Source organism: Morone saxatilis, unplaced genomic scaffold (assembly GCF_004916995.1).
Source record: "Morone saxatilis isolate NCDOM2014 unplaced genomic scaffold, NCSU_SB_2.0 Contig14, whole genome shotgun sequence".
NCBI classification, from domain to species: Eukaryota; Metazoa; Chordata; class Actinopteri; family Moronidae; genus Morone; species Morone saxatilis.
This window is the reverse complement of record NW_023339696.1, coordinates 17,895,218-17,905,241: the sequence shown is the minus strand read 5'-3', so window position 1 is coordinate 17,905,241 and position 10,024 is coordinate 17,895,218. Positions and strand designations below refer to the sequence as shown.

At 41.1% G+C, this 10,024-nt stretch overlaps 1 protein-coding gene, 1 long non-coding RNA gene and 3 other non-coding genes across 5 annotated transcripts in view; 1 reads left to right on the top strand and 4 right to left on the bottom strand.

Annotated features, from left to right (window-relative positions):
- shank1 (SH3 and multiple ankyrin repeat domains 1) overlaps positions 1-6,769 on the top strand; it is a 55,140-nt gene extending 48,371 nt beyond the window's left edge. The window contains exons 25-27 of the mRNA XM_035655131.1: positions 4-322; positions 1,157-2,060; positions 3,248-6,769. Coding sequence (XP_035511024.1) covers positions 4-322; positions 1,157-2,060; positions 3,248-3,335 — 1,311 coding nt within the window. The 3' untranslated portion in view covers positions 3,336-6,769. The remainder of the gene's footprint in view (positions 1-3; positions 323-1,156; positions 2,061-3,247) is intronic.
- Positions 6,770-7,937: 1,168 nt separating this feature from the next.
- LOC118323673 lies at positions 7,938-9,781 on the bottom strand. The gene is made up of 4 exons (XR_004796504.1): positions 9,699-9,781; positions 8,999-9,052; positions 8,288-8,333; positions 7,938-8,080 (listed from the first exon to the last, which is right to left on the bottom strand). It is a non-coding gene; the product is annotated as an uncharacterized LOC118323673 (long non-coding RNA).
- On the bottom strand, positions 8,155-8,244 carry LOC118323772. Its single transcript, XR_004796520.1, has one exon. It is a non-coding gene; the product is annotated as a small nucleolar RNA SNORD88 (small nucleolar RNA).
- LOC118323771 lies at positions 8,409-8,500 on the bottom strand. Its single transcript, XR_004796519.1, has one exon. It is a non-coding gene; the product is annotated as a small nucleolar RNA SNORD88 (small nucleolar RNA).
- Positions 9,126-9,217, bottom strand: LOC118323770. Its single transcript, XR_004796518.1, has one exon. It is a non-coding gene; the product is annotated as a small nucleolar RNA SNORD88 (small nucleolar RNA).
- Positions 9,782-10,024: the final 243 nt, after the last annotated feature.

The window sequence follows — 10,024 nt, the reverse complement described above, 5'->3', positions numbered from 1 at the left end:
CAGGAAGAGGACGAGATTGAGGAGGGAGTGACAGAGGACGAAAGTGGCCAGGATGGGTACGGGGTGAGGGACATACAGAATTTGGGGCGCCCCATTTCACCGTACTTTGACCGCCCACGCACTCCTGAGATGAAGCCTCTCTGGGGCGAGGGGCAGATGACTGGTGACGGAGGCCAATCTGGGACACTTTTAGAGGGAAAGAAGATTTACCCTCCTGTATCCAGTATGAAGCCCAGCATCATAAATGAGCTGAGCAGCAAACTTCAGCAAAGAAGCAAGGACAGCTGGAGCAGCCAGAGACCACTGGGCAGACACAGGTACACATCAGTGAGAACTTTGGCTTTATGTCTTTCAGTGTCACAGCATGAACTACATTTTTTGTTGCTGATGCACAGCATTGCCATTCTATTCATGTTTCACCTGTGTGAATATATCGGTGTGTCACCTGTGAGTTCTTTACCTCCCACGAATGATGTTCAAGCCTTCTGTGAAAAACAGTGCACTGTCTGTTTTTGTCCTGTGTAAGTGTTGTCTATACTGTGTAAAACTCTCTTATTTCTCTGGCTTTTTCCATGTGTTTCTCTCAGAAGCAGAAACAGGTAATAGAGCCACTTCCACACTCCTTTTTTTCTGTCAGCAAGAACATAACACTTTGACACCTGCTTGAATTCACAGCCTTTTGAGAGACAGTAAGGAACGAAGGGGAAACCTTCTTAAACATTTAAAATGTTAACTGATAGACTGATTGTACACAATTAAGATGATGACAGTATAAAATAATTTTAATCCACAGGTTCTAAAAAATTACTGGACAGCCTATTACCAACATTTCCCTTAAAGGGGCACTTCATCCAAAAATCCAAAAGACATATTTTTCCTCTTACCTGTAGTGTTATTTATCCATCTAGATTTATTTGGTGTGAGTTGCCGAGTTTCTGAAGATATCGCCTGCCTTCTCTCGAATATAATGGAACTAGATGGCACTCGGCTTTTCCATTATATTCGAAACTCAGCACACATCAAAATAAGTAGCACTACAAGTGAGAGAAAAAACATGGATTTTTACATTTTGGGAAGTGTCCCTTTAATGTGTGTGCATGTTATTATTTTCTGTTTCCTATCAGGCTTTTTTTCCCCTTCTAACAATTTCTCTCCCTCTCCATTCACAGATTTTCAGAAGACTCAGCCTCAGCTCTGAGCCCGCCGTCAGTTCGATCCCAGTCACCGTCTCCAATCTCATTATCGCAGCCATCGTTATCCCCGTCCCCCACACCCCCCTCCCAGTACCCCAACTGGGGAAGATCCCCATCTCCTCAGCCTCCAGCTGCCTCTCAGCCTCCACGTTCCCATTCCCCACTGTCCCCGACAACTTATTCCCCTTACCCAACCTCCCCCAAACACAGACCTGTCTACCGGACCAAAGCCCTAGAATTCCAGTTCATCCCCAGTCGCGAATCCCGTAAAGCAGAATCACACATACTCCAGCGTAGGCGAGCACCCAGCCCCCTCATCTCCCCGTCAGAGAGGCCCAAGCTGGGCCCACCACGGCCATCATCCCTTCCTCTCCTCCCCACCACGCCGCTATACAGTGCCATCTACGACCTCCGAGGTTCAATCACCCCACCATCACCTGGGAACCCTCTTGGAGATCCTTACTTCTCGCCCTCTCCTCCCCTGTTTGCACCCTCTGGTGCTCCTCCTCCTCCAAACTCCACCTTAGTTGTTTCTCGATCCCTCTCTCCAACTCACTTCCTGTCTGGAACCTCTTCTCCGCCCCTGCACCCTCTCCCTCCACCTACCTGTCTGAGTTACCCTCATCTACCACCCCCTTCCCCTACGAAGCCTTTTGCCTCCAAGCCGCTGCCCTACTGGACCAAGTATGATGTTGCAGACTGGCTAGGATACCTGAACCTGGGCGAGCACAGAGAGCGTTTCCTGGACAACGAGATTGACGGCACCCACCTGCCCTCCCTAACCAAGGATGACTATCTGGACTTGGGTGTGACACGTGTAGGTCACCGCATGAACATAGAACGGGCCCTGAGGAGCGTAATTGACAGGTATGGCTTCAACTGTACAGGCTCAACACAACTGACCACTACAACTAATTAATTTGATTGGAAGAGTCGCAATAGACAGTCAGCACAGATGATTCTCAAATGTGTCTTGGCAGGACTATCCCAATTATTTGGAATATTTACAATTGGTTACACATATTTTCTTTTCTCTTTACAAACATACAGCTCAAACCAACAGTTTGCCCTAATGCAACCAAAACACTTCATACACATCTAAGGACCAACTCTTGTACCATAACACTGACATTTGTCTCCCAACAAGAAAACTCAGTCACTCATCACACACACGCACGTCTATTTTTTGTTTAGCATTAAAGAAGATTTCATTATAAGAAATTGCACCTCTTTAATAAATGGATTGTGCCTTATGGTATATGTTACAGAAATTGATCTGAAATTAAATCAAATAAATTTACAGCAATGTTAGCCAAGTCTGTCTTCTGCATTTGGCCACAAGCTCTCTCTTTAACAACACTTTAGGTCCTCCTGGAGTCCAGGCTGGTCAGTGCTTTGAATCCAAACAGAGAACAGAGTTAAAAATGTGACTGTAACAGAGCACACATGGCCGTGAAGCACTATGGACACTACTTTAAACAAATAAAACCATGACTGAGATAATTGGTTACCATGTCACAGGATAAATAATTCCTCTTTCACCATCTGCCCTTATCTCAAACTCCTAAAAAGCCTGAGCTCCCTTTGCACTGGAAGAACAGCGCCCTCTCCCTGTTATGTGCTGTAAAGCATTCCAGTAGTTTTCACCACATTCTAAACTCACTGTAAACTGATAGATAATCATTATTATTATTATGGTACTGTTACTAGGGTTATGTTTTGTTTTTGAAATGCTACATGTCACACCTGTGTGGACTGAAAAATGCCCTGCCTCCGTGTCGACCTATGTCTGCAATGCAGCTAAAGAAACAAAACCCGGCTGTTATCAGTCATCAAGTATCTGATGACCAATGTTATCCCAGTCTAATCAGTCATGTAGTGAGCCACCATACTTTCCTAATGAACAAATCATTCTTTCCATTCTAATAAGCATGAGTCACACAAGAGAATAGCTCACAACTATGCTACAAAACAACAAACGCCAGTCATTATCATTTAAAAAAAAACACACACCAAGCATCACTCGTGTCCTGTGTTTGTTCTTCTGTCCTCAGGCTGTCCAGCAGCCCGTTTCCTATTTCTGTTCTCTCACCTCGGGATGGACAGAGTGAGAGAAGGAGGGACGACGGGAGTCGGAGCTGAGGTTGCAAACGCAGAGGCAGAAAGAAAGAGAGAGAGAGAGAGAGAGAGAGAGTAAGGGAGAAGGAGGGGTTGGAGTCAATGAGGGAGGAAGACACAACTGCTGCTATCCATGGTGGATTCACACAACAAATGAGGGGGGAACAGATTTCACACAGAGAGCGACAGAAAGAGGGAGTCAAGTCCCAAAGAGAGATGGAAACACGGGGATGGAAAAAGGGCTGATGATCCATAAACACACCGGCTGGCGCTCCCCAGTTGCGGCAGGCTGATTTACACGAGTACACTCCCCACATGCATGCACGGTCACACCAATCCGCAAACAAGTAACACAAACACACTTTCATCCAAAATGTATGCGAAGACACTATGGCTACAGCAGATATTATGAGTGAAGAGTAGTGATGAACCAAATACTTGAGAGGAACAATCAAAAGCCAGTTAGATTTTTCTTTTTTTTTAACTGAGCCGGTTGTGTTGTTGGTGAGCTGGAGAATTGGAGAAGATATGGGTGTCCTTCATTGTGCAGCCATCTTGTTGAATGGTCCTCTTACCCCTCAGCCAGCTGAAATCTGTTCAGGTTTAAGAGTGGAATTTACCAAGAATACGATATAGAGTGCAATCAATGACAAACACCCTCCCCGTGTGAGTGGATGTTAGTTTTGTTTCTGAATATCATAGAGTATTTGAGGGTGAATGTCTGCAAGAGTGAGGCTTTGTCTGTCTGCATGGTGAACGTAGGACGACGCAGGGCAGTATATCATGACAGCTTCCACGTCTTTTAGAGGTGATGAGTGTGCAGACGGATAACTCGCGTCCTTGGTTCAGGCCAAGGAGGCTGGCTGTGTGTTTGGCTTTGATCAGTTATGTCTTGTTTTTACCTCACCACTGGTAGGGCTCTGTCCTCACTGCAGGTCTTGTGATCAGGATCTTACGTGTTTCTCTATAGCTCTTTATCATCTTAAGTCTTATAATGACATATATACAGACTGGTCACTGTATCACAAATTTGTAGCAAAAATAAGTGCCCAGACCAACAAAAAAAAAGGAAAAAAGGAAAAAAAAGAAACACACTGATACACACTCACAGGCACCCAAGATACTACTATACATGCCTGCATGCATACACCAACATGTAGACACACACATACACACAAGCACTTACAAGTGATTGTGTTAGAGTTTATGGGACACCTTATATATAGACACACACTATATGTTTGGATCCAAGATGTACTTATACAAAAGGAGATAGACTGTGCTTTCAACTGTTAGACGGGATACGTGACAATGTGAAGAGAAATCTCCCCGAGGATTTTATTTACAGAGAAAAGACTTCCTCAGCGTCGAGGCAACTGTTGTAGACCCATTCAGACCTTCCGTCCGAGGGAGACTGGACAGGAGAGGGGAGGGGAAGAGGAAAAACTGCCATTTTCTTGCTCTTTCCCACCCAATCCCCCCTGCTCCTTCCAGGAGTGGCCCCTCTCTCTCGACAAAATCCAGGAGGAAACGAGTGGCCACCTGGCCGAGGGGATCTGAGAGAAACGCTTATATCCAGTTTTAATACTATGATTGTTCTTACAATTTTTAAACTTTAAATGGGAATACTGGAATACTGATATTGATATGAAGAGATTTATTGTTACTATTTATCATTACTATCATCGTCCTTACTGTTATTATAGCTTCAGAGAGTTCCTGGTTTCAGCCTTTGGTAGCTGTGATGGCGCTCTTGTGCAGTCAGTGTGTTTCCTGACTGTGTAGTGAAGATAATAGCATTGGTTATATATATAAATATATACGTATATGTAAGTATTTTTGAATTGAAAGATGCATATTATTTCGTGCACGGTACCCTTAACATTGCTTCTATGTGACGAGAAGCATTGCAACTTAAATGTGAAGCACATTTTTAGAATCACTTCTTGTTCATTTCTCCTCACCGTTTTTCTTTTGTCAGAGTAAAGAGCTTTAATCTAAATTACATGTTGACCTTTATAAATACAAAATATGATTTCATCCCTCATTTGTTGCCACTTAATTATGTGCAGATGCTGAAAATGTAGCAACTGTTCCGGGGATGCCCACGATACACATAAGTGAAAATTATGTCACTTTATTTAAACAGTACTTTAAAATTATTTTTTTCAATTCTGGATAACAAGCACTCCCTTTTGATTGATCACACACACAAATGTTATTCCTTTTCCAGTCCTTTTAAGTCCTTTTTATTTCCCATTAGCTTTCACTGCACATTTACATCTCATTATAACCTCAGTCCTGCTTTTCTCACTGTTGCTGAGATCAAATATAAGGGCTCTCTCATGACCTCTCTACCTTGAACAACACTTCACCTCTCCTGCTGCTTTTGAGTCCTCGAACACATATCAAACGTGCGTTCTTACATCAGGGCATCGTTGGGGAGTTTACCTTCCTCCCGGCCCCGCTATGCTCATAGATCACGTCGCTCAAAGTGCACACACACACACACACACGCTACAAATGTGAATGAGCAAAGGTCATTAAGGGGGATTTGTCTCTGTAATTGCTTCGTGCTGGTGGTCAAGGGGAGATTATATTTGAATGCAAGGGAAATAGCAATAAGGACGATGAAAATAATGGTCATATAATTATGGTTTAAGATGTAAAAAAAAAAGTCTCAAAAGTTCTAAAGAATCTCTGTCTTCCAAATAATGTTTAACATGAAAAGGTACAATGTATTTATTTAACTATTCTGCTTTCTATACAGTTCGACCCATTCTCTACATCTGCCCCCTTCCACTGTTAATGACCTGACAGTATTAAGAGCTCCCGTCTGTTTTTTCCACTCATCATTTGCATCTTCTTGTTTATACAAAGCACCTTCTGCAGTCGCTGACGTGTGCCAGTATGCTCGCAGCTCATTGTTTATTACCAGCATATTATGCAATGACCCTATTTCCATTAGCAACTGTGGCTTTTCACGTTTCCCTTTAGAGGTTTTTAAGTCACTTTCAGCCAGAGAGAGTGGGGTTTGTTTCTAAAAAGGGTGAACCAGCAGAATCTGGCTTCCTGTCCAAACTCAATCCAGATTCTACTTGTTTCTATCAGGTCAACGTTTGCTAGTGTAAATAGGGCCAATTAATAACTTTGGATAAGAGATTTTGAAAACCTCTTGCTGATACAGTGATATTCTTGTTAAACGGCTGGTGAGGAACAGTTTTAATCCTTTATTTGCATTTAGGAGTTATAATGGAGTGATGGCTCGTCGTTGCTGTCAGGAGAAAAATTAAGATCTGAGGGAATCGGTCTGACTCTATAGAAAGCATTTCTTTTTCCTTTAAGAGATCTTTTAAAAAATGAGAATATGAACTGACGAAAGGTAACTTACAGAATATATATGTATATGTGACCTGCATATACACACATTCATATGAACATATATGAATTTCAAATGTTTTAAGAGATAATAAATTGTTAGAATTATAATAAAGATACAGAAACAAAGTTCTAATTTATGTTTTCTGATTCCTTGATGTTTCATTTCCTTCTGGACGCTGATATTTAAACTGTGTGGCGACTGTTTCTCAACCTTTTCCACTCCCTGATTCACTTTATAGGTCCTTCCTTCCTCTCAAATCTTCTGCACCCGAATCTGCACATGAATCTGCACATTAAGCTGCCAGAGGGCTGACGGTGTTGTAGTAACCCTTAAGATTACAGCCTGTAAGTACAGTGTATACAGGGCACCAGTGATACACTTACTAGGTACCTCTCAGGTACGAGGGAATAAGAGGTAACAATTTTGTGCGTAGGAGGAACCTAGAAATAAATTATACCCTCAGTAATTTCTTAATTACCTGGTAAATATGAAATAATTACAGGTTACAGACAGTAAACAAACATGCTCAAAAGAAGCCAAAGCAAAAAATGTAACTTTATAAAGAACAAACTTTAATATAAAAAGTACTTCTATCTGCATTGTGCCCACACCTGAAGGGGGGTTGATTGTCACAGTTCTTTATACTGTATGTTGTCCCATAAACACAGAAAAATGTCCATGTTTCACCGAGTGAAAGTGTGTATTTGGTGTCTAACATCAGTATTGATCTTCAAAAGAATCATACAATACAGTGGATCCAGTACAGTACAGTTCCCGTGTATTTTGTTTTAAAAACACATTTTATAGTTAAAGCTATAAAGGCATTCTTTCGAGGCTTGGCCTAGGGGCTTTACAATTTTACAATTGCAATCATGGTTTTAAAATGTCATTGCAATAACATTACCCTGGTTTCCACATTTTTATTGCATTCTCTTATTAAATATGTCTTCAGTAATTTATTTAAGTCTCTGTCAAACAAAGATGTTTGCACCTCTTCTTGTTTTAGTTTAAGTGACATTAAGTATTTTACTGCTAACCTCTATATACTAAATATTAATTTGTAGTCATTAATCTTGTAGTGTGTTACAACAGCACACAGCAAAACCCCCAAAAACGAACACATTAAGATGACTCAAGTTAATCTTGTGTTCATGACTTTGCAATTTTGTTATTTGATTTAGAATTAATCAGTAAATTTCAGTATGGGACTCAGTGCTTTAAGTATTATAAATGATGCACAGGAATCATGTCACAAATTAAGATGCAGAGTTTTATTTAGTTAAAGCAAATACAGGAGATTAAGCCGAAAACATTGTAATAAAATACAAGAAAATGACATTACAACATTGTTATAAAAAGGAGATCTTGTCTGCCTGAAGACCAGTACCTGAAAAAGAAAACAGCAGTCAGCCAAACAATTCAGAACATAATCCTACAAGGTTCGAAACATGTTGTAGCAATCTTCTCCTCAGACTCTGCCTTGTCAAGGGCAGAGCTGCACTTCTTTCAACACTGATTTTCTGAGCCCAGTGCAATACATCACGAGAGAGCAGCATTCATATTCGAGGCCAAGATATGGTGTTATAACACAAACCTGATTAATGTCCAGTTTGTGAGTGGCTTGCCTTCCTTCTGTAGATCTGAAAAAACAACGAAAGCAAGAGTTTAAATGTTGTTTTAATTCTCTTTTTTTTTTTTACCATCATTAGTTTTATTTTCTCCTCAGAAACTCTGGCTTGTCAGGGCCAAAGACGCACTTTTATCTCCATACAGACTCAGAGCCCAGTGCAAGTCATCAGGGGAGAGGACACCTAAATCTATACTCAAGTTTAAAACAACTTCCAGGAATTAATGTTACACACACACACACACACACGGTTAGTTACTCAGCTTATTTCACTTCAATACTCTGCAGAGCATCTCTTACCAAAGCAATAAACTTCACTTTCAAAGATCCCCATGTCCACCACGACCAAGTGCTCTCAAGCAATCTGCTCTTTACGTCCCTATTTCTGTACAGTACCCCACCTACACTCCTGCCTAATTTAAATACTTTCTTTTTAATGTCAGCAGGGTTGAATTAAGTGTTAAGATGCTGTTCTATCCGATTTGACTTTTGAGTGTAAAATCATGTGTTTGTTGCCCTCCAGTGGTCACAGTGTCTAACTACACCTGTCTATAATGAAAATGATCATTTTAAAAAGTGTTAACCAAAAGACTTTTTAAAACTGTCTGCCTTTACAGTTTGTTGCAGGTGGTTGTTATGAGACCATTTATAACTGAGAATACATTGCTTTTTACATACCTTTGAGCCCAGTGGAGTTCAATCTAGGAATGGTTTCACTTGCTGAAAGTAGACCTGAAAAGGACAAAAGCACGTTGTGTTACTGAGTAGTCATAAACATAACCTTTGAGTAATATTAACCCTTTATTTTCTCCTCAGAAACTCTGGCTTGTCAGGGCCAAAGATGCACTTTTATCTCCATACAGACTCAGAGCCCAGTGCAAGTCATCAGGGGAGATTAAATACAACGTTATCATTAAATTCACGTTGAACTGTTCCTTCACGGTTTGCTGCTGGTTCTCTTATCATTGCTGACTACCTCCTCAGACTGTTAGCTTGCTAGCAGGCTAATGTCACATGGCAGGCCTACCACGTGGAGATCCAAACCCAAACCCAATTCAGAAAAGTGGCAATTTAATGTTGCCACGTTCAACACCACACAATATGAACCATGCAGGTGGCCACAATGCGTTGAGTCATTGCTACATGTCACCGTGTTAAGTTCGGCACAAAATATATCCGCTAAAGTCGGTTTATACTTCCATAAAGTCATTCACAAAACGACCCCCGCTGTTTCTGGCTGCCATCAAACCGAATCAAACTTCAGCGTTAGAATGAGAACAATATCCAGGTGTGACAGTTATTCCTGGAATCTAAATATATCACAAAACACCGTTTACATTAGTGAAATTAATAATATAATTAATAATAAACTTCTTACCAGCTCAAATTACGATGTTACCCTCGAGGCACACAGGGACCAACTGAGGGCTGCTGCAGCTGCTTCTTCGTCTTTTAAATATTGGGCGTTGGCAGCCGGCTCAAGTGCATTATCGCCACCTGCTGGACAGGAAGGGGAGCGCGGCGCAGTAAATTGACTAAATCTGAATCAGAAATACTTTAATAATCCCAGGGGGGAAATACTTTCGTTGCAAACTCCAGATATACATACAACATATAATATATTAAGAACATATATATAAATATATTTATATATAAAAGATAAAATGTACAGTTTAAAATGTGCAAAAATGATTGTCCGTGTTT